A 24,845-nucleotide genomic window follows, 5' to 3' on the forward strand; every position below is an offset into this window, starting at 1 on the left:
ACGGGCCCTTATAGTAAGCAGTGCTAAAAAATAAGAACATAAGCAGTGGCTCTGCTGGGTCAGACCAGAGGTCCATCACGCCCAGCAGTCCGCTCACACAGCGGCCCATCAGGTCCAGGACCTGTATAGTAATCCTCTATCTATATCCCTCTATCCCCTTTTCCTTCAGGAAATCATCTAATCCCTTCTTGAACCCCAATACCGTACTCTGACCTATCACACCCTCTGGAAGTGCGTTCCAGTTGTCCACCACCCTTCGGGTGAAGAACTTACTAGCATTGGTTCTGAATCTGTCCCCTCTTAACTTTTCCGAATGTCCTGCTCTAGCTCCAACACAGTTCTTTTCCATGCATTAAGGCCACTTTTAGCACTGCCAGTAAATGGCCCATTTTTGCTAATTGCTAATGGCCATATGCTACTTTTTAAAAAAGTTGTTAACTAATAACTTCTGTAATTGCCAGTCTCAGTCCCAGAAATATATATTGTTACATGAACTGTCTTAATAAATAAATAAAAAAAGATGGAGAAAAAAGCCTGACTTAAATAGCAGCTTATTTAAAACAGCTTCACACTGCTTTAAGTACAAACACAAGCAAGAAAGCATCCATCTCAATAAACTCAGTCCAGACAATCTTCTTGCGAACTAAACATTTAATTCGTAGACAGCGAAATTCTTTTTGGGGAAGCCCAAAAGCTCTACCCTAGCCCCGGCAGCATCCTGAATCATAACGACTCTCCCACCTGTCTCCCCAGTCACTGTAGTTTTAAATCTTTGGGCAGCAGCCACACAGGATCAATGATCAGTCCTGCCCCGGAAGTCTTCATTCTACAGCGATGCTGCATAGCGGCTGCCCACAGATTTATAATTACAGCATCCAGGAGGAGGTGGGCGGGGGAGTAAAGCCATATCTGACTCTTCTGACTGCCAGTTTTTGGGAAGGCCATGGCCCCTATGCCCTTCCCTGTTCTGACGCCTATGATGCAATGCATTGGAACAGTACTGGGAATTTATAAATGTCACTTACTGGATTACTGTAACATCATATACCTAGGCGCCTTCAAGAAAATCTCCAGGAAATTGACGTTGGTCCAAAATATGGCCGTCTGTCTCATCTTTGGCTTGAAGAAATGGGAACACATCACCCCTTTCTACCACAAATTGCACTGGCTGCCGTTTGAATCCAGAGTTCTATTTAAGTTCTCATGCATCTGCTACAAAACAGTATTTGGTATATCACCGGATTATCTTTACCCTCACTTCAACCTGAGTTACAACAATAAGAGCTCCCGCAGAATACATCTGTTTGCTTTTCCCTCACTAAAATCATATCATCTTAAAAGATTCTTCGAAAGAACCTTCTCTTTTCAGGCGGCTAAACTAAATTCATGGCTCACCCAAATTGTGCTTGATGCCTCTTCATATCTCAATTTAGAAAGCAGATTAAAACTCAACTATTCAACAGACTTATCTCCTCTCATTCTTTTAAGATTGTTGCTCCCTCTTTATGGCTTGTATGTATTTTTCCTTCACTTAAATTGTAGACATATAACTAGTTTGACTTCTATGATTGCATTGTTTATATTTTCAATTTCAATTGTTTGTATTTCATCTAACTGCTGTGAACCGCCTAGAACTCCCTGGATATGGCGGCATACAAAATAAAATTATTATTATTATTATCTCCAGTAGCTTCAAGGGAGGAGCCCGAGGCGTTTGAACCAATCAGGGTCTTAGTCTCCTCCCCATGCATCACATGATGCACCGGGGAGGGGGGCCTAAGGTCCAATGTCATCGCAGGGGTGGTTCGGGGGAGGGGGGTGATGATGGCTCTGGAGTGCCAGCCCAGGGGGGGCATGCATGGCACGGCACAGAAGCCATAACAGCAGTGACAGGAGGCTGTTTTCTCTGTCACTGCTGTTAAAGCTGTGCACATGTCTCAATCGTTCACTGAGCAATTGAATTGGTCGGATTTGCATGCAAACTTGATAATGAATCAATTGCTGTTGGAGAATTGGCCAGAGAATCGGCCAACAGCGATTGAGTCGCTATTGTTAGTGAATCTAGCCCTAAATACCACGGAGCCCATTATATTCCTGTGGGCTGCATGGCATTTGGAACACACTTCACTCCCTCCTTCATATTTGCAGGTGTGGCATTCACGATTTCGATTACAGTGGAACCTCGGATTGCGAGTAATGCGGTTTGCGAGTGTTTACAAGACGAGCAAAACACTCCCGCAAACTTTAACTCACAAAACGAGCATGTCCCAATAAACGAGCACTCCCCCCATGCTCTAACCGACATTGCACCCCCCGCCCGCAAACGCCCCCCCCCGAGAACCGGCATCGCACCCCCTTGCTGGAAGCGGCATCCATCCGCCCGCCCACCCAAACAAGCTCCTTACCCCATCTGCTGCGTGCCGTGCCAGTTAAGGAAAGATCCTGCCTCTTGCCTAGGCTGGGCCTTGAGCATCTGCGTATGCTCAAGGCCTTCTGGCTCTCGTTCTCTCTGCATGCTCAAGGCCCAGCCCAGGCAAGAGGTGGGATCTTTCCTTAGCAGTTTAGGGTAAGGAACTTGTTTGGGCGGGCGGGCAGATGCCACTTCCAGCACGAGGGTGCGATGCGGTTCTCGGGGGAGGGGGGTGTTCGCAGGCGGGGGGTGCGATGCTGGTTTGAGCATGGGGGTAATGGAGCAGCGCCGGTAGCCTCGGGATGGAGGGGGAGGAGGAGGTGGAACATATCAAGCGAGTTTCCCTTACTTCCTATGGGGAAACTCGCTTTGATATACGAGCAATTTGGTTTACGAGCATGCTTCTGGAACGAATTATGCTCGTAAACCAAGGTTCCACTGTGGCATATCAGTGGCATATCTAGCATATATGACACCCGGGGCCCATTATTTTTTTGACACCCCCCATCTGTACGAAAAACATGATTATTAGTAACAATCCACACGTCGCACATGAGTACCTAGGAAAAGGCAGAATCTTACATACTGCAGTGAGCAGTACAACATCAATACACCCATTGTAAAACTAAACAAGCCAGACTAGTACAGATCAATCCTACACTGTCAATCTTAACAGAAAACCATGTCTTTCTTACACACAGAACACAGAAAACACTTTCACCTAGTATGGAATATGTCACCACAAACTAACACCTCCCCCTTTTACAAAACTGTAATGTGGATTTTAGCCATGGTGGTAACAGCTCTGATGCTCATAGAATTCTGAGCATCAGAGCTGCTACCACGACGGCTGGCGCTAAAAAATACTCCACAGTTTTGTAAAAGGGGGGATAAAATAGAAATACATAGACAAAGGTTAAATTGAACCAGCAAGAAGCTGGATTTTGCATACAATGCAACACCACAGAAACAGTGACACATTTCTCCTAAAGCAATAAATAAATAGAAAATGTTTGTTCTACCTTTCTCTTCTGTGGTTTCTGCTTTCCTCATCTTCTTGATACTCTCTTCCTTCCATCCACTGTCTGCCGTCTCTCTGCCCCTATATGGCATCTTCTCTCCTACGCCCCTTCCAGAAACTGTATGCCTTCCCCTTCCATCTCTCCTTTCACCCCCATTGGTCTGGCATCTCTCTCCTCTCCTTCCCTCTCCCACACCTCTCTTCTGCAATCCCTTTCTTCCCTCATTTTCCTTTTCAATTTATTTCCTGCATCCATCTTGATTACGTTCTTACTACCCTCTCATCAATTTCCTTTTTTACTGTCTACCTACAGCTCGCCACCTCTTTCCCTCATCCCTCCAATATTTCCCTAACTCAATCCTTTTCCCCCCATCATGTGCCCTCCTTTTATTTATCCCCTCCTTCCATCATGTGCCCTCTTTCTCTATCCCTTCCATCTAATACCTTCTCCTCTCTCTGTCCACTTCCAGCGTCTGCCCTATCTCTTCAGTCCAGCATCTGCCCATTCCATCCACTGACTGCCCCTTCCAGAAACTGTCTGTCTCCCCCTGCCATCTCTCCTGTAGCCCCCCCCCTTTGGTCTGGCATCCATCATCTTCCCTCTGTTCCCTCATGGTCTGACATCTTTCTCCTTTCTTCTCTCTTTCCCTCTCCCCTGTGGTTTTTAACATCTCTCTCTTCTCATTTCCTCCACTCAGATTTGATATCTCTATCTCCTTCCCGTTCTCTGGCATCTCTCGCTCCTCTCTCTCTTCCCGTTCCTTCTCTGGTCTTCCTTCTTTATTTTCTGCCTCCGTCTAAATTAAATTCTTTCTTACTATGCAATCCTCAGGTTCCCTCTTTTCACTGTCTACCCACAGCATGCCACCCCTTTCCTTCACCCCTCCACTATCTCACTAACTCTATCTTCTTCCCCTATCCAGCATATGTCCTTTTTCTTTATCCCTCCTTCCATCCATTATGTGTTCTCTTTCTCCACTTCCATTCAGCATTTGCTCCCTTTTCCCCACTTCCATTATCTGCCCTCTTCTCTCGCCCCACTTCCATCATCTGCCCCTTCTCTCCACTTCCATCATCTGCCCTCTTTTCTCTCCCCCTTCTCCACACTTCCATCATTTGCCCCTTCTCTGTCTTCTCCCCACTTCCATCATGTGCCCCTTCTCCCCATTTCCATCATCTGCCCTTTCTCTCTCTTTCCCCCCACTTCCATGATCTGCCCCTTCTCTCTCTTTCCCCCTACTTCCATCATCTGCTCCCTTCTCTCAATCTCTCCATCCACCACAGGCTCATCTCTCTCCCTTCCTCTCACCTTTTTTTCCAATTTTGGCAACAATTTTGGCAAGAGGGGGGGAGGCCCGTTGCTGATCTTGAGTGCCGTGGGGGCCCATTGCCAATTATGAATTGCGTCATGGGGGTGGGGGGCTGATGTCGCTCATCACCCAATGCTGCTGATGGCCCCAATCCGATCTTGCCGGCCCTGCGTGAACCGGCAGGAATTTTCTGCGGACCGGCACTGGACGACCTGGACCTGGCCAGCTGTGCACCCCTCCCTAAGGTGTGCACCCAGGGCGGACCTCCCCCCCCTACCGGACCTCACTTACAACTTACTGTTTAAAGCCTTTAAAAACTTACTTAGAGCTGACTCTGACCACCACGCTTTAAAAAGTAAGTTGTGGAAGGGTCCGGGAGGCAGGGTAGGTCAGAGTCAGCCCTAAGTAAGTTGTGGAGGAGTCCGGGAGGAAGGCAGAGGTTGGTCAGAGTCAGCCCTTATGTTCACAAATTCTTTTTTTTTTTTATTTATTTATAATTTTTCAATTATAATCAATCAAGTTTAAACTTGTACAGAAAAGCAAGATTCAATAAAGAAAAAAAAAACATCCAACATATTGAATTTCCAAAGAAAAATAAATTCTATCTTAAATCACGCTCAAGTCCTCATATAGGATCCAAGATTAAATCTAACGGAATTTAAAGCAATCGGGTACAAAAAAAGAAAGAAACAGTAATAGGTCACAGTAACAGTAAGGCAGTCATCTATACATCATACATCATGAGCTTTCTCCAGTCTTGACAGAGACAGGAATGTTGTCAGTTGTGAGGGTTCAAAAAAAACAAATTTATGCGACTTACAATGAACGATACATTTGCAAGGGTATCGGAGAAAAAAGGTTGCTCCCAGGTCAGTAATTGCTGGTCTTAACAATAAAAATTCCTTTCGACGCCTCTGTGTGTCCCTGGCCAAATCAGGAAACATTTGAACTTTCAATCCCAGAAATTCCTTGTGTTTATTTTTAAAATATAACTTCAATAGCCATATTTTATCCAATGTAAGAGCAACTGATAGGAGTAAAGTAGCCGAAATGGCTACTTCCCTGTCTGAGGACTCTATTAAGGCTGATATATCCAAAGGTTCTTGAATCACTTCTTGATTTGCTTCCTGAGAGTTCTTTTGATCATTAGTGTCTTTAACAGGCAAATAATAAGCCTGTGTGAACGGTGGAATAGAAGATTCAGGAATTTCAAGTATTTCTACTAGGTAACGTTTAGGGCATATCTCTAGGAGTTGCTGTGGGAATTTTAGGAAAATTAATTAATCTAAGATTATTATTTTTTGAGAAATTCTCAAGTGATTCAAGCTTTCTTCTTAAGTTGGTATTGTCCTTAATCAATGCGTCCTGTATTGCTTTAATGGATTTATTATTTTGTTGTTGAGTTTCAATCTGTGATTTAATATCAGTAGTAATTTTCTGTAATCCTATGATTTCCTTATCATGTTCTTTAAATTTTTCTTCCACTTGGTTAAATTGAGAAGCTATAGTTTTTGGAATAGTGGCTACTAAGTCCCTCAGAGCGTCCAACGTTACCACCTGGGGTTTAACAAGTTGAGGAAATTGTAAATGTAAAGTTTTATGCTCACCCACTGGCAAGTCTTCCAGTTGCTGTTCAGGCTGTGCTGAACCTCCTCCTACAGGTGTTAATGCCTCAAACTCTATGCTCAGGTTCCCAAGCAAAAGCTGGGAGCCTGAGTCTCCATTCCTCGGATCGATCTCTGCTGCCTCTGGAGGAGGGAGCACTCCAACACCCGGAAGCTCCCCCTCCCTCGGGGAACTGGTCGTTTGAGGATTCGGAGGCGGTGCTCTTGCTTCAGGGCTGACAGTTGTCTCGAGCCCTAAGGAGATCTGCTGCGCGCCATTCCCTTGCAGCGTCTCCAGCTGGGATAACAGCCCTGTTTCTGCTGACATGCCCTGCATGCGCCGAATAAGCTCCTCTATGCCACCAACCGCGGCGGGAGTCCCGGAGCGCCGCTTCTCCCTCTCTGCTTCGGCATGCTCACCAGGTAATTATTAAAAAGCGCTAGTAGAGTCACAAACTTCGAGGAGGTTGTCAGGAGCAAACACACAGGCAACCTATTCAATCGCCATCTTGGATCCGACCACCGACTCAATGACCTTCACAAGTTTTTCTTATTCACGGGCCAGCTTTGCCTCCTATCCCCTGCAAATATTGAGGCAAGAGTGTATATCTCCTTAGTACACCTTAGTAAAAGGACCCTGTTATTTTACCGGTAATACAGGTGCCATTTTATGCAGTAAGACTTATTTCTAACAATTTTAACAATAAAACAACATATCTTAATGCTAGCCCATGTTGGGGTGACGAAGGTGGACCAAGCTCACAACAGCCTTTCTGCTGTAGCATTTGCTTACATCCAGCTCCCCCAAATGGTGGCTATGACGGAGGCAAGAGTTAGGGATTGGAAAGAGGGTGGGACACATGTTTAAAGGTTACAGGGAGGGTTGGGGTACAAGATACATGTACACAAGAACACATGGAAGAGGAAGGGTTGTTTTTATGGGGGGAGCATATTGATAATGGTAGTTTCACTACTATTTTATTTTATTTCTTTACAAAGAAGTATGTCTAGATAAGTTCATTCTTTGTTGCCACTGTGTTTGTGTGTGGGCCTTGAAGAGGTATCAGGTCTCTAAGGTGCACAGCCTCCTCCTCATCACAACTTGGGTTTGCTGGCACCATTGCCTCAAGTTTAAGCATCTGCTGGTTGATGACAAGGTTATGTAGCATCCAGCAAGCTAGGAAGATGTCACATACTTTGCCAGGGGACTAGAGAAGTTCTCTTCTTGAACTGTCTGGGCATCAGAAATAGGATTTCAATATTCCAAATATCTGATTGATGACAATCCTGGTCTTTCTATGTGCCTTACTTTATCTCTTGAGCTGGGCACTTGGGGTAGATTATGGGGATCATCAGCCATTTTCTGAGAGGGACCGAAAAGAGGCTATATAAGTGCTAGTGTATCTAGTGTTATGGTAGTTGGCACATCATAGCATTGATGATCCCAGAGGCTTGCAGTGCTGGTTGTTGCATGTAGAGGGAATCATCTTGTGGGAGAGAAGATACAGGTTAGTGGCTATATGGTTATATGTGGGCATAGTTATGTATGCCAGTGTGTAACAGAAGCACATTTATTATATTGGAGGTATTGCAGACCACCTGCATATAAAGAGAATTGTAGGACTTGTGGTTCCTATAAATTGCCTCCTTTACCAGTAAGTGGGCTAATAGCAATGTGTGTGAAGTCGGTGGCCCCTAGCATCGAGTGAAAGTGCCAGCTCAAGAATTCTGTTTATAATTTGGAGTTGCTGCTGCTCTTGTTTATGGATGAGACTGTATTAAGTGTCTGTCCTAAGAAGAACCTGAAAAAGCTGAGTTATGTAGCATAAGATTGCTAGCTAACTGGCTGGCTGATGCCTGCTGTTACCTCAGAAGGTGTCTGAATGGTTCTGGTGGCAAAATATGCTGGGGCTGTGGTGACCTTCAAATGCACTGCCAGGACTTTTTCCCTCTATGCATTGGGCTCTAGGCCACGTGTCAAACACAAGGCCTGCAGCCAAATTCAGCCTGCCTGGCCGTTTTATGTGGCCCGCAGCAGTGTTCCCGAACTTCCCCTTCTCACAGCCCAGCATGTCTTCCCTCCCACACCGTTCCAATATTGCCGTCACGCTGAAAAATCTGCCAGCGTTGGCAGCGATTCATCAATGTTGTCTGTGGCTCCCCTTCTTGCTTTCTGTCTGCCGTGGTCCACATGGACAGAAACAGGAAGTTGCACGTCATTGGAGACAGACCACGGCAGATGGAAAGCAGGAAGGGGAGCCGCAGACACCATTGCTGAATCACTGCCGAAGCTGGCAGATTTTTCAGCGTGACGACGACATTGGACCGGCCTGGGAGAGAACACATGCTGGGCTGTGAGGAGAGAGGGACCTGCGTGGGTGGGAATACATGCTGGGCTATGAAGAGAGAGGACCAGCGTGGGAGGGAAGACATGCTTGGCATATCCTCTCCTCCTCCTCCTCCTCCACACCCCCCCTTCTTCCTACCTCTTTTCTTCTCCCTTTCTCCATCCCTGCCTATCTCTCTAAGTTGCCTTGAGCCTGCCTAGGTATGAGCGACGCAGAAATAGAAGATTAGATTAGATGAAGGGAGTGAGGTTGGACCTGGGGTGGTGTGGAGGAGGAGGAGGAGGGAAAGATACTTGAAGGGAGAACTGTTGGGAAGAGAAAGGGAGAAATGGTAGACCTGAGGGGGAGGGAGGCAGGCAGACATGGGGAGAGATGGGATGGGGGCAGTTGGGAAGAGAAAGGGAGAGAAGTTGGATCTGGGGATGGAAGGGAGGGAGAAATATTAGGCCTGGAGAAAGAAGGGAGAGAGAGATGCAGCATCTCTTTTTTTTTTTTTTTTCTTCCACCTCATTGTTCAGCATCAAGGGGGGAGGGAAGAAGAAGAACAACAGAAAAGAGAGGGAGTACCGAGAGAAGGTGTATTTGGAGAAAAGAAGAGGTCCCAGGACAGATACCTGTGGTATGTCAACTGATAGCGGAAAGTCAGTGGAGGAGGATCCTCCAGAGCTAACACTAAAAGTGGGATGGGAAAGATAGGAAGAAATCCATGAAATAACAGAGCCCTGAAACCCAAGCAAGGACAGTGTTTCAATGAGTATGCGGTGATCTATGGTGTCAAACACCGCAGACAGATCAAGGAGGATGAAGATGGAGGTAGAGTCCTTTGGATTTGGCCAGGAGCAGGTCTTTGGAGACTTTAGCAAGGGCAGTGGAGTGAAGGGAGCAGAAGCCCAGTTGAAAGGAAATCAAGACAATAGCAGTGGACAGTTCATTCTAGTAGTTTGGATAAGAAGGGAGATAGGGCAATAATTGGGGGGCAGGTAGGGTCCAGTGATGGCTTTTTCAGGAACGGCTTAACTACAGCATGTTTGAAGGCGTGAGGTACAGTTGCAGTGGGGAGCTTTAGGATGAGAATGTGGCAGATAGGGGGATGACAGTATGGAAGATGGTGATTAGCAGATGGGTGGGGATGGGATCAGAGCAGCAGGTAATGGGTTTGGAAGAGGAAAGAAGATGCAGTTTCCTCTTCAGTGATTTCCAGAAAGGAGGAAAAGATGGCAGGAGACAACTGTGTTGGCAGGGCAGGCCGGAGGAAGGAGAAATGGAGGCAGATTAGTCAAGAACTTGAGGGTAATTATGTGGACCTTGTCATGGAAGTACTCTGCCATGGTCTGGGGAGAAAGTGAAGTAGGAATCAGAGGCAAGGGCACCTGTAATAGAGATTTGAGCATGGCGAAGAGGCTGCAAGGGTTGGATCTGAGGGAATCAGTTAAATGGGTGTAATAGTAGTCTTCTTTTGCAAGCGAGAGGGTGGCTTGGAAGGAGGAAGGAGGTCAGTATGAATTTGAAGTGTATGAAGTTGGCATGAGTGTGGGATTTTGGTGTTCCGCAGACCGGGTACAGGAACATAAGTGGCGGATCTTGGAGGTCATCCAGAGCTGTGGTTTGGCACTCCTTACAGGGCATACTACAAGAGGAGTGAGGGTGTCCAGGACAGAGGAGAATAGTATTATAGGAAGAGAATGCTTCATTGACAGATTTACATAACGTAGTGTTTGAGATGCGGGGTGAGACCATAGCAGAGAGAGTACATGGGTCAATAGACTAAAGATTTCTGAAATTATTGGTGAGGATCAGTCATTTCTGGGGGGCAGGGTGATGAGTCATGAAGGTTTTGAGATCATGGTCAGAGAGGGGAAGAGTTGAGGTAGAGAAGTTGGCAATGGACCAGTTGGAGAAGAGGACAAGATCAAGGCAGTGGCCTTTTTGGTGTGTTGGGGTGCTGGAGCACAGCTGGAGATTGAAAGTGGATATGAGAGCAAGGAACTTTCAGGTATAGGAGTTGGCAGTGTTCTCAGCATGAATGTTAAAATCGCCCAGAATGAGGGAAGGCGACAAAAGTTCGAGGAAGATGAAGAGCAAGGAGTCAAGGTCCGTGAGAAAAGAAGCAAGGGGATTCTCAGGAGGTTGATAAATGACTGCTATTTGGAGAGGTAGGGGGGCAAAGAAATGGACTGAGTAAACCTCAAAGAAGAAGAAGGAGTGATACTGGGATAGAAAGAGGGGTTGAAAACTACAGGAGGGGGAGAGTAGCAGCCCAACTCTGCCTGGCGTATGGTAGAAGCGGTAACCTCCATGACACAGGGCAGCAACTGAAGCAGAGTCTTCAGGACAGAGCAGATTTCAGTTAGTGTAAGCAGGTGGAAAGAGTGAGAAATAAAGAAGTCATGGATATAAGCAGTATTGTTGGAGATAGAGCAGGCATAAGAACATAAGAATTGCCACTGCTGAATCAGACCAGTGGTCCATCATGCCCAGCAGTCCGCTCACGTGGCGGCCCTCTGGTCTAAGACCAGCACCCTAACTGAGACTAGCCCTACCAGCGCACGTTCTTGTTCAACAGAAACTTGTCTAACTTTGTCTTGAATCCTTGGAGGGTGTTTTCCCCTATAACAGCCTCTGGAAGGGCATTCCAGAGGTGCTTGAGAAAGGTAGAAAAGGAGAGGAGAGGAACAGAAATAAGATTGGAGATGTTGCAGTGTGATCTGTTTGAGTAGGCTGAGAGTTGACTAAGAGGGCCAGGATTGGAGTTGATGTCTCCAGCAGTGAGCAAAAAGAGGAGTAGGAGAGTACAGAGCAGAATAGAAGTGTGGCAAAGGTGACGTAAGCGAGATGTGGTCATATGATAAGGGGAGGATTGAATGAGGGGGAGCAACTGTTGGAGTTTTAGAGCTGTGAATAAGGTGGGTGAGAGAAGAGATGGTGAGGTAGTGAATTTATGAAGTGGACCATATGGATTTGAGGAATCGTGTGGTTTGGGGGGCAGAAGGGGAGGCAGAAGATTATGACCAAGAGAAGAAGGTGAAGTGGAGTCATAGACTAGGAAAGCAAAGATACCTGGGGTGAGGAAGTTCAGGTAGATTAAGGATTATTCTGGAAGAAGAGTCAAGTGGTGTATTGTAAGCTTCAAGTTTAAGGAAAGGGTGAATAGGTGATACTCCAGGAGGATTGACTGGTGAAAGGTTTGATTGGAGGAGTGTTAATTAGTGATGATATTTACTTGTCAGCTGGAGGATAGATGAGGGTGATTAGTGGGTGTATAAATGTAATGTAAGCCAGGGATGGGTGGAATGAAGGGCAGGGTGGGAGGGCCTAGGCACAGGTTTGAGAGCACACTGTGGCTATGAAAACAAACTCCAAAGTTAAGCTCAAAGAGACATAGACTGTTCCAGAAGCAGGAGAAAGAGGGGGTGAAAGTCTTTCAGGTTGCTTTATAGCAAAGATGTCAGGAAGTAGATACCCAGTATCACCATCGGTAGCATCCAGAACCCACCACTAGTTACACCCAGTACCACATATACACACACGGTTAAATAGACACAGCCAGATGGAGAAACAGAAAATGGTAGGTAAGTACATCCAAATATACATACACACACACTGGCTATTGCACAGAGAGATAGAGGACCGGATGCACAAAATTATCCGATCCTCTACAACCTATTTTTCGGACTCGATGTTCCTAATATCTCACCGTTTGGTTTTCCGTGCATTCGTACATTCTCTGACTCTGGCATACAAACAATCTCATTATTATTAAACCAAAACCAACAACAAAACACTTCTGAAACTCATGTATGGATAGCCATCACAGAAACATGCTAACTCTGTACTAAAGCTCATATATCGTAGCTCATGTATTATAACGCCATTACTGTAGCTTGTGTATCGTAACATCATTATCATTATAAAACTCATAAATTGTAGCTCATGTATTGTAATGCTATTACTGAAGCTCATGTATCATAACATCATCCTATATAATAAAAAGCTAGCCGCGCATGCGCACTTACCTGCGTGCTTCCGTGATCCCTGATCTGTGATCAGTAGGTCCGTGGCCAGCAGGAGTGCGGATGGCGGCTAGACAATCGGGAAAGCGGAGAAACAGCACAGCCGGTGACTCCCCCCTCCTGCCCTCACTCAGCGCCAAAATCACCACCGCCAAAGCCTCCTCCTTCTCGCTGGCTCACCCGCGATTAAATTGAGAAAAGCGCTGCACCGCGCTAACGCTGGCCTCGCTGTCTTCTGTCCACTGCGGCATGCCCTCTCTGACTACTTCCTGTTTCTGCTAGGGTTGGCCGCAGTAGATAGAAGACGCCGAAGCCAGCAGTAGCGCGGTGCAGCGCTTTTCTCAGAATTTAAACGTGGCGGCTGGGAAGGGGGCGGTGGGAAATGTTGCTGCTGTACAGGCAAGTGTGTGTGTGTGTGTGGGGGGGGGAAATGCTGCTTGGGGGGAGGGGAGTATCAGACTTTAATCATGTGTGCCACTTTCACAGAGAGCTAAAGGCACTTCCAGAGCAGGTACAGGGACACTGAACAGCCAATGTGTAGGAGACATGAAAAGACGTGATTTGAAACTGTGGAATGGAAGGTTTTTGGGGTTTTCACTTTTTCTTTCCTGCAAACTAATGGAGATTCCCCATAACTTAAAATGTTAACTATAGCTGTAAGAATTGTAAACAGCAGGGGGCGCCAAACCCTGGCTGGGGAAGCGGGGTAGTGCCTCCTGCTCTTAAAATAGAGGCCAGTGGTATTAGACGCGCTTTGACCATACCTAGGGGGCGCCCTGGAGTGCTAGGTTTATATGTGTTTCTTTTTCTGGTTCTTACATTACAGCCCCACCACCAAAGTACAGTTTGAAAATTGTAACAAAATGGCACTGCAGACATCAGCACCTGAAATTTGCAGACCTGCCAAGTTATCCATTCCAAGAGGGAGATTTTTAGGCTGGTCCTGGTTTTTGTTTCTTTTTTTTTTAAGTTAACATCCCAAAGCAGTATATAGTGTCTGATTCTGTTCATTGGAATCAGGGCTGCAGATCCCAGAATGCACCAGGGAAAAATGCTTCAGCACCTGAATAATTTCATGTAAACCATTCTGAGCTCCTCTGGGAGAACAGTATAGAAAATTACCATGGAGAGACAGAAAGACAGGCAGGCAGGCAGCGCATTAGAACGAAAGACAGAAACACAGAAAGACAGCAGGCAGGGAGAGAGACAGAAAGAAAGAAAGACAGACAGGGTGCCAGAGAGAGAACCAAAAAGAAAGAAGGACAGATAGCAGGAGGGAGAAAGACAGAAAGAAAGGAAGAGAGAGACAGGGGCAGGGAGAGACACAGAAAGTAAGAAAGAAAGAAAGACAGACAGACATATATTCTAGCACTCGTTAATGTAACGGGCTTAAACACTAGTTATCATTATAAAACTCATAAATTGTAGCTTATATTGTAACGCCATAACTGAAATTCTGAAGCTCATGTATTGTAACATCATTACTGAAGCTTATGTATGATAATATCATTATAGAAGCTCATAAATTTCATGTATAGTAACACCATTACTGAAGCTCATGTATAGTAACACCATTGTAGAAACTCATGTAAACGGCTCTGAATTGACTACCCAGTCATTAGTAGTCAATATTAAAACAAGCCATCCAATTGATGGCCTAACATGGCAAAGGCATGCATTAAATTTAGCATTGGCTAATACCGACCCCCCCCCCCAAAAAAAAAAAAAACAAACAAAAACACAATTTGGGGATTTAGAAGGTTATAAGAACATAATGTAACATATGCAGTGCCTGATAGTATGGGTGCTCCTGCACTATCAGGCACTGCATATATGTAACTTTCTGCCTTGTATAGTAAATGCAGGGCAGAATCTGGGCATGCCACCGTAGTTACCACAAAGACTTTGCACTTACTGTAAGCTAAGTTTGGCTTTAAACATGCGGTAAGTTCAAAAGTTACTGCACTTTAATTGAACTTAAAAAATAAAAGGGCTCCTAAGTCCAATAAAAAGGTTTCACTTACGTTTTTCACATTTATTTCTATGAACTCTTTTGCACTTAAAAATGCCATTTCCAAACAGCAGAGGGAGCATGAGTACCAGCCTTTTATAGGAGGTAAGAATGAAAAAGTAAGTTGCAAGCTGAGATAAGACTATTTTATTGCAAATTTATGACAATAGACCAAATAACTAGAATTCCAGAAAATGAATCATCTTGCCGTAAAAATAACAAGCCAAGAGGATAGTTCAGAGATAGATTAAAGAAACATACACTGTAATGAAAGTACAACAAAGTTATTTGATCTCTGGCTCTCCCTTCTATTCTTTGCAACTATGAATCCTTTTCTGCTTATCATAGGCTGCCTTGAAATCCCATTACTATTTTAGCTTTCACTGCTTTCATTGGGAAGCCATTCTATGCATCCACTTCTAGGCATACCCTATTTGAGCCTCATATCTTGTCAACCTCCTTGCCTTTTGTGAATTATTTATACCTTTGAGATATTTGAATCTCTCTATTATATTTCATTTTCCTCTCTTTTAATGTATGCATATTTAGGCCCTTAACACTCATACAAAAGGGCTTTTGGTGCACCATGGATCGCTCTGTCATTGCAGATCATGTTTCCTCCAAAGTGTGCATCAACTTCAAAGTCTCTCACACCCAGACAACATAAACCGCAGATTACTTCTATACTGATGTCTCTTCTTCTGCAGATGCCAACTGTCCAGGAGGATATCTGGGCTACGGTCAAGAGCTTTCGGGGCTACTGCAGATACAGTCTTCACAGGCTTTACAGGCATCCATGCCTGCCTCAAACCAGCCCGAGGATATGTCGAGATGTTGATGAAGGATGAGGTCACATACCCTTGTTTGATGTCGAGCATCAGAGTTGGCATGGATCCATTCAATGCATGCATCTCTGCCAGCATAGGAACTCTCTCCTGGGTCAGATCATTTGACTCATACCTCAATGCATAGTCAGCTCTCCTTTTGATGGACACTCCCTGGTTCACCTAGAAGGGAATAATTTTGAGGAGTCTGATTCAGATATCTCCAACCAATCAGATGAGATTTACCAGAATATTCAGCAGAAGAATCCTATGGCAAACCCTCATTCTTCTCCCCTGCTTCAAAGGTGTAAGAGAGCATGACCTTCCCTGACTTTGTACGACAAATGGGTCAAGCTCTTCCCATCAAAATGGAGACAGAGGAAGAACCTTGTTCAGAGCTTTTTGAGCTTCCTAACTATGAATCATCACCAAATGACTGTATCAATGTGCCTTTACATAGGGTCATAAGAGAATACCCTATTTAAGTACTGAGAGACCACTGTATACAAGTGTGTCAAGGATTTGAGAGAACACATTTTCAACATCACTCTCTTGTGGAATCTGGTCTAAAAGGCTTGTGCAGTTCAAGGTCTTATACTTCTGCTGTTTCAAGCAGGGAAGTCAGAACACTGGACTGTTTTGGTAAATGTATTTTTCATTCATCCATGCTCATAAATAGGATTATGGACTACGAGTTGTGTTCTTCCATTTATTTAAAATACTTGCTTAAACAGCTTTCAGAATATGAGGAATTCTTTCCCCAAGAGAAACTTAAAAGAATTCCAACAGTTATCCAAGTACTTGTTCACTACCAGGAAGTCCTTAGCGAGAGGTATATTTCATGCATTTGATGTATTTTCTAGAATCTAGAACATCCTCAGTGGCAATTGCTATGTGCCATTTATCTTGGCTCATGGTTTCTGATCTGGAAACTTCAGTCCAGGAGTGCCTTTCAGATGTTCCTTGCAAGGGTGATGATCTGTTTAGAGAAAACATTGAGGTGGTGGCTGATAAAATTTAAAAACAACACAGACACTATGACAATTTTGACTAAGCATCAACCTCTCAGTCTTCTTCTTCTAGAAGATACTCTGCTCCATCTAGATATTCATACTACTACAAAATTAAATGTCATTATACTCATCCATCTTCATCATTTAGGCTTGCTGGTTAGTGACCCCATGCAAATCAATAAAAGGCACAAAAATCTCAACCTTGGTTTTAGTCCAAACAGCAGTCATCCTTTTATTTATTTATTAAAAAATTTATATACCGCATACAACTATGTGTTTCCATATCTCATACATTAAATCTTGTTTCCCTGCGATAACCACATATAACATAGACATGTCTAAACAACATCATTAATCGTCCCTGTTATAAAAAGGGATAGAGCACAAATTCAATCAATTCAGAAATACAATCAAGCTTTAAATCGTACATTGATGTCAAAAGATTTCTAAAAGGCAATTATCAACTGAAATATACCTTAGCATAAGAAGGCATTGGCAAATAATTAAGTTTTCAGCATTTTCTTAAAATTCATCCTTCCCACACAAGGCATTCCATAGATACCAGGCAAGGCATTCCATAGTTCTACACCAGCCATAGATATCATTGATGCTCCGATCCTAGCATGCATAGTCCTCATTCTACCCTCCAAACTTAGGGCTCCTTTTACTAAGCTGTGTTAGGGCATTAACGCGCGGGTTTAGCGCGTACTAAAAAATGCTAATGCAGCGTAGTAACAGGAGCCCTTAATTTCATCCCATTTACATCTCTAAGCTCTCTTCTCAATTTATAGATCTCAAAGGATTCTTGTAAGATCGTTGGGGAAGCATGATACAATGCCTGATGTATAATTGCAACAATCTTAAAGTGCACTCTTTGTTGCATAGAACCAAAAGAACATCCTTCAAAGAATGGAAAAAGGATTCAAATGAAGAAAATAAAAAGCAACAAGTTAGATGCAAAGCATGGATAAAAGAAAGCCTAAAAAATAATATGAAGAGAAACTTTCCAAAGAGGCAAAAACTCATAGTAACAACTTATTCAGGTATATTAAAAGCAGAAAACCTGAAAGAGAATCCGAGGGAATGTTGGATCATCATCTAAGTACATCTCAATCTGGACATCCTGAGAAGTGTGTACTTGATTATGGATTTCTGAGTAGATAGTCTGCCCAACAGTTGCCTTGCATCAGCATAAAATCCTTGTAGCACTGCTATTGGGTTGGTAGACAGGTGGGTGTAGTAGGTTTTGGAGGGATCACCAAACATTATAAGGGAGTTCTGGTGAGGTGTACACCTGGCACTTTTTATCCGAAGTTCACAGCAGTGCCCTCTAAGGTGCTCCACTGCTCTGCTGGCATGTCTGTGTGGCCAGTGTAGTATAAATGGTGGCCCCCCGCTTATGTCCAAATAACCTAATTTTTGACTTTTTGAACTTGGCTGTTTTACTTTTTGAAAATGGCCAGAAAAAAAATGGACATTTTCATCTCCCAATTTTTGGACACATTTCTCAAGACGTTGAAATCGGACTTAGACACACTATCAAAAATGGCACTCCATTTATAGTCCGATTCATTGGCAAAGACATAATTGCCTCTGATAAATTTATACATTTATTTATAATAAAAATTTGGTTGAGATAATTGGCTTTTCTGCTCCTTTATCAAGTTTTGATTATTTCTTGATATCCCACAAATCACAGAGCAACTAAGCGGCTTTCAATTAAATTAGTATTAACGTACAATAAAATCAATACCAATTGACAAAAATTTTAAAAATGACTTGTAATACAAAGGGAGAGGGGAAAAACTCCAATTTGTGATAGAAAAGAAAGAGGAAGGAAAACACATAAGGTAGGGGGAAACAGTCTAGTTGCTCATCATAGGTATTTCGTATTACATTATTTTAAAACTTCAGTTGCCTAGGAGAATGCATATCTGAATAGAAAAGTCTTCAGATCTTTCTTAAAAGTATTAAGCGAGGTCTGGAGTCTCAGATTGCTAGGCAGTAGATTCCATAACTCGAGTCCCTGAACTGAAAAAAATGAAATTACGTGAATGGTCTAAAAATATTTCTCTGAATGATGGAACTAACCAATTCTAATTGAGAGATTCTGATTGAGAGTTCCGGGAGGAGTGTAAGAAGTCAGATATTTACTAAGAAATAAAGGAGTTAACAATTAACTAGTTAGTCAATATACTACAAACTTTCCTATACACAATAGGAGTATCAATATTAACATAGCTAAATTTAGAAAAAAACAACCCTAAATACTTAAAGCTATATTAATAAGCCATCATATTACAAGGAAAACTAATGATGGAACCCAAAGAGCTGTGAGGAAAAAAAAAACCCCAATGAAAAATCATATGACATCAGCACTACCAATTAATTAATATAACCAGAGCTTGTCAGGAACCTAAATCATAGGACTTTTACTTATTATGACGAATTGCCATACAGCATATTACGAAAAATTGGGACCGGCTGAGTTATAATTTTGGGAGGAATTCTTTATGTCATATCTTTAAAAGAAGCATGTAATACCTATAAAGCAGGGGCATTTTAAGAAATTTAGGGATGTTTGGGAGCCATTAACAAAATATTGTAAATAATGAATATTGTGTTTTTTTCCTTTGAATACGTCCAAGATGGGGGGGAGGAAGGGGGTAGTTTTGGGGTTTTTTTATGATTGCGGATAATTGTTGGGTAGGGAGGGGGGTGGGATATTTGATCTGAATGTGTCTTGCGAAAATATTAAGTGACGTTTAAACTGTAAAATGATTTTATCCTGTATTGCACTTATTGAAAGTTTTAAAAATGAATAAAGAATTTTTAAAAAATAGAAATAAAGGAGTATATGTAGCATGGATTTTAAGGCAGAGTTGCCATTAGCATTGTCTATGCTAATATTCTTGGGCTGTCTCTATTTTTTTCTCTTTCTATGCTAATGTTTACCGTGCAGCAAAAGCTGCACTAGCTACTTAACACAGTTTAGTAAAGGGCTCTTTATTAATTAAAGGATACAGGAAATGTGATCATCTGTGATTGAAACTTGGAGTACAGAAAACTGTCTTATTTCTTTTTAGGAGTTGGCACATGGATTAAGTGAGCTTTTATTATATGAAGGTAATGTGGAAGAAGATTTTTATTCAACTTTTCAGGTAGGTACATTATATAATGCTAACTATTCACTGCTGTTTTTAAACATTCTCATAGATTTCCATGAAAAGTTACCAATAAGCCCCGTTGACAAAATATTTTATTGTGGACAGTTTGCAGAATCAGTGATAACACTAATCTTTTACAGTAAACTTTTTCAAGTGAATGATATAACAGTATTCTCTTGCCAGGTGTTTCAGGAAGAATTTGGAGTCATCAAGTCGTATAATTTAAAGCCAAGTGGTGATAAAATTCCAGTTACCAATCAAAACAGAAAAGGTAATTTGAAGAGTATGTAAGCATGTCTTTGCCTGCATATACTGTACATCTATTGAAACTGAGGGCTGCTTTTACTAAGCCGCGCTAGTGATTTTAATGCACGCACTGGATTAGCTCGTGCTATAGCGCGCGCTAGCTGAAAATCTACTGCCTGCTCAAAAGGAGGCGGTAGCGGCTAGCGCACGTGGCAAATTATCACGCACTATTCCGTGCGTTAAGGCCCTAGCGTGGCTTTGTAAAAGGAGCCCTGAATGTTCATTGACATAGTAAATTGGATCGAGGAATAAAACTACAAAACGTATAACTATTTTCTTACCATCAGTTCTCCTAATTTCCACAGCAGTCTGCACAAAGGATCTCATAGTAATGCGCGTAAGTCAGTAATTCACCACAGGTATAGTAGGATGACATGGATAAGCTAAACAATTTTTAAGTTCACCCTGTTAATACAGTGGTGCCTCACACAACGAACTTAATCCGTTCCAGGAGCAAGTTTGTTATGTGAAACGTTCGTTGTGTGAAACGCGTTTTCCCATAAGAATACATGTAAAACAAAATAATTCGTTCTGCAGCATAAAATATGCTAAGATGACATAAAAAAAGATAAATTTTTGGTTATTATTTTTATTTAGATACATCTAAAAACATAATTGTTTTTTAAAACAACACACATTTTTTAAATTTAAAGACAGACTAAGTAGAGTCTAATTTTACAGTGAGAGGGCAGAGTCTCAGCGGCAAAAACTGGGACTTAACTGTTCATTTTTTTTTTTTTTCTACCGTGTTTCCCCGATGATAAGGCAGGGCCATCAAATAAGACAGCCCCCCCTTTTTAGAAAAAAATGTAAAATAAGGCACCCCCCCGCAAATAAGCCACCCACCGATACCTGCGCTTACCCGAATCGGGTGGTACGGTGGGTGACTCCGTGTGGTCCTGGCACCCCCGACACGATCGGGGCAAGAGGGAGCTCAAGCCCTCTGGCCCCCCCGACTCCCCGACACGATCGGGGCAAGAGGGAGCTCAAGCCCTCTTGCCCCCCCCGACTCCCCGACACGATCGGGGCAAGAGGGAGCTCAAGCCCTCTTGCCCCCCCCGACTCCCCGACACGATCGGGGCAAGAGGGAGCTCAAGCCCTCTTGCCCCCCCGACTCCCCGACACGATCGGGGCAAGAGGGAGCTCAAGCCCTCTTGCCCCCCCGACTCCCCGACACGATCGGGGCAAAAGGGAGCTCAAGCCCTCTTGCCCCCCCCGACTCCCCGACACGATCGGGGCAAAAGGGAGCCCAAGCCCTCTTGCCCCGCCGATTCCCCAACTCCCCGACAATATCGGGCCAGGAGGGAGCCCAAGTCCTCCTGGCCACGGCGACCCCCTAACCCCACCCTGCACTACATTACGGGCAGGAGGGATCCCAGGCCCTCCTGCCCTCGACGCAAACCCCCCCCCCCCCCCAACGACCGCCCCCCCCAAGAACCTCCGACCGCCCCCCAGCCGACCCGCGACCCCCCTGGCCGACCCCCACGACACCCCCAACCCCCTTCCCCGTACCTTTCTGTAGTTGGCCGGACAGACGGGAGCCAAACCCGCCTGTCCGGCAGGCAGCCATCGACGGAATGAGGCCGGATTGGCCCATCCGTCCCAAAGCTCCGCCTACTGGTGGGGCCTAAGGCGCCTGGGCCAATCAGAATAGGCCCGGGAGCCTTAGGTCCCTCCTGGGGGCAGGGCCTGAGGCACATGGTCGGGTTGGGCCCATGTGCCTCAGGCCCCGCCCCCAGGAGGGACCTAAGGCTCCCGGGCCTATTCTGATTGGCCCAGGCGCCTTAGGCCCCACCAGTAGGCGGAGCTATGGGACGGATGGGCCAATCCGGCCTCATTCCGTCGATGGCTGCCTGCCGGACAGGCGGGTTTGGCTCCCGTCTGTCCGGCCAACTACAGAAAGGTACGGGGAAGGGGGTTGGGGGTGTCGTGGGGGTCGGCCAGGGGGGTCGCGGGTCGGCTGGGGGGGCGGTCGGAGGTTCTTGGGGGGGGGCGGTCGTTGGGGGGAGGGGGGGTTTGCGTCGAGGGCAGGAGGGCCTGGGATCCCTCCTGCCCGTAATGTAGTGCAGGGTGGGGTTAGGGGGTCGCCGTGGCCAGGAGGACTTGGGCTCCCTCCTGGCCCGATATTGTCGGGGAGTTGGGGAATCGGCGGGGCAAGAGGGCTTGGGCTCCCTTTTGCCCCGATCGTGTCGGGGAGTCGGGGGGGCAAGAGGGCTTGAGCTCCCTTTTGCCCCGATCGTGTCGGGGAGTCGGGGGGGCAAGAGGGCTTGAGCTCCCTCTTGCCCCGATCGTGTCGGGGAGTCGGGGGGGCAAGAGGGCTTGAGCTCCCTCTTGCCCCGATCGTGTCGGGGAGTCGGGGGGGGCAAGAGGGCTTGAGCTCCCTCTTGCCCCGATCGTGTCGGGGAGTCGGGGGGGGCAAGAGGGAACCAGGCGGAGAGAGGGCAGTTAAGCGCAGTGCCTGCGCGGAAGAATGCAGCTCGGGCGACTTCGTTGTGTGAAACGAAGTTCGTTGTACGGATCAAGACATAAAGTTCGTTGTGCGCAGCGTTCGCTGTGCGAGGCGTCCGTTATGCGAGGCACCACTGTATGTTAATGGCTTATTGACATACTGCTATTTTCCAGCAGATGGATCAAAGCGGTGTACAAAACGCTATTTTGAAATGGAGAAATGAACGCCAATAAAATTATAGGAAGGAATATATATTCATACAAACACACAGATTAAAAACACAATATGTGTGTTTGTCCTAGTCTCCATCAGGTAATAGACTGGGAAAAGGGAAAGACAAACAAAAGATGTATCAAGTAAAGATATAAACTCTGAGAGGTGATGTTCCACAGTTTAGGCAGATGAAATTTAATGTGAACAAATACAAAGTGATGCACATTGGGAAGAATAACCTGAATCACAGTTACCGGATGCTAGGGTCCACCTTGGGGGTTAGCACCCAAGAAAAGGATCTGGATATCATTGTAAACAATACAATGAACTCTTCTGCCCAATATGCAGTGGTGGGCCAGAAAAGCAAACAGGATGCTGGGAATTAATAAAAAAGGGATGGTTAAGAAGACTAAGAATGTCATAATGCCCCTGTATTGCTCCATGGTGCGACCTCACCTGGAGTATTGCATTCAATTCTGGTCTCCTTATCTCAAGAAAGATATAGTGGCGCTAGAAAAGGTTCAAAGAAGAGTGACCAAGATGGGAAAGGGGATGGAACTCCTCTCATATGAGGAAAGACTAAAACGGTTAGGGCTTTTCAGCTTGGAAAAGAGACGGCTGAGGGGAGATATGATTGAAGTCTACAAAATCCTTTCAGAGGTTTCAAGGGACCCAGACCATACCAAGAAAATAATTTCTAGACCATAATGCTGCCACCATCAGGTTGTGTATATCCAACAGTGGTTGCTGGGTGTTTGTTCTCGGTGGTTTCATGCCTGACATGCTAATGTCCATCCGTTTGATGGAACTCAAAACATGACTCATTGGAAAAGGCAACCCTCTGCCAGTAGGTGCAGGTCCAATGTCAGTACGTCTATTCCAAACTACAGCTATTGTTTTTGCAATGAACCCTCATGAGCATGGGTGCAGTCACCAGCCATCTGCTCTGGAGCCCCATTCACAAACACAGTTTGCTGGACACACATCTAGAAGCCCCCTGGTTCGTTTGGATGGTGAATTGATCCACAATAATAATAATAACTTTATTCTCCTATACCGCCACAGTCGAATGACTTTTAGGCGGTTCACATCGAAGAAGGCTGGACAATCAGTGAATTACAGCAAATTACAGAATGCAAGAAGGGCGGGTACAACTTATTACATAAGAAATCGATACAATTTATTACATAAGAAATAGATGAAAGGAAAATATGAATCTTAAGTATGTGGTATAGATCTCATGTATGCAACCCAAGGAATAAATCTGATCAATCTGCATAATTTAGAATAGAGCTGGACAATGAGGTGAATTGCAGAATGAAGCGAGTTACAGAATAAGGCAGATTACAGGATAAAGCGAATTACTGGATAAGCGAATTACAGAATAAAAACTGAACAGTCGGCGAATTACAGGATACAAGTAGTAAGAATGCAACTTATTAACAAGAATTAGTCAAAGGGGAAATATGAAATTTAAGTATGTAATTTAGGTCTCATGAATGCAACCCAAAGAGTAACACTGGACAATCAACGAATTGCAAAATGCAGAAAGTGAGGGAACAACATATTACACAGAATTTGACAGAGGGAAAAATATAACTTTGTAGGTAGTGAGGCTACTGTTTAGGAGATGAAATTGTCAAACAGTACGGTTTTAATTGCTCTCCGGAAGGCGCCGTAGGTCTGCCTGGCTCCATTGATGTAATTACCCAGCCAGGACTGCTGTTTACTTGCTTGGAACATGAAGGACCTGTCCAAAAAGGATTTGTATTTGCAGCCTGTGATCTTTGGGTATGTAAATATGTTATGGTTTCTGGTTGACCCTGTGGAGTTGTGTAGTACGAAATGTGGTAGTAGGTAAGAAGGTGCTAGTCCCCAGACCTGCTTGAAATAAATACAGGCAAACTTGAACATTATTCGCACCTCCATTGGCAATCAGTGCAACCTTCTGTAGTAAGGACTAATGTGGCCATTTTTCCTCAATCCGAAGATCAAGCAAACCGCGGTGTTTTGCACTATTCTTAATTTTTGTACTGTTTTCTTTTGGATACCTAGATAAACGATGTTGCAGTATTCCAGAATTGATAGAATTAGAGATTGCACCAGTAATCTAAAGGATGTAGCGTCAAAGTATTTTTTAATGGTATTTAGTTTCCACA

The 24,845-nt window shown here is 44.5% G+C and overlaps 1 protein-coding gene across 2 annotated transcripts in view; it reads left to right on the forward strand.

Moving 5' to 3' along the window:
* HECTD2 (HECT domain E3 ubiquitin protein ligase 2) overlaps positions 1-24,845 on the forward strand; it is a 113,646-nt gene that overhangs the window by 65,432 nt on the left and 23,369 nt on the right. For both annotated transcript variants that reach the window (XM_033943402.1, XM_033943401.1), the window contains exons 16-17: positions 19,638-19,712; positions 19,902-19,989. In XM_033943402.1, the coding sequence (XP_033799293.1) occupies positions 19,638-19,712; positions 19,902-19,989 (163 nt within the window). The remainder of the gene's footprint in view (positions 1-19,637; positions 19,713-19,901; positions 19,990-24,845) is intronic.

Source organism: Geotrypetes seraphini, chromosome 4 (genome assembly GCF_902459505.1).
Source record: "Geotrypetes seraphini chromosome 4, aGeoSer1.1, whole genome shotgun sequence".
In the NCBI taxonomy this organism is placed as follows: domain Eukaryota; kingdom Metazoa; phylum Chordata; class Amphibia; order Gymnophiona; family Dermophiidae; genus Geotrypetes; species Geotrypetes seraphini.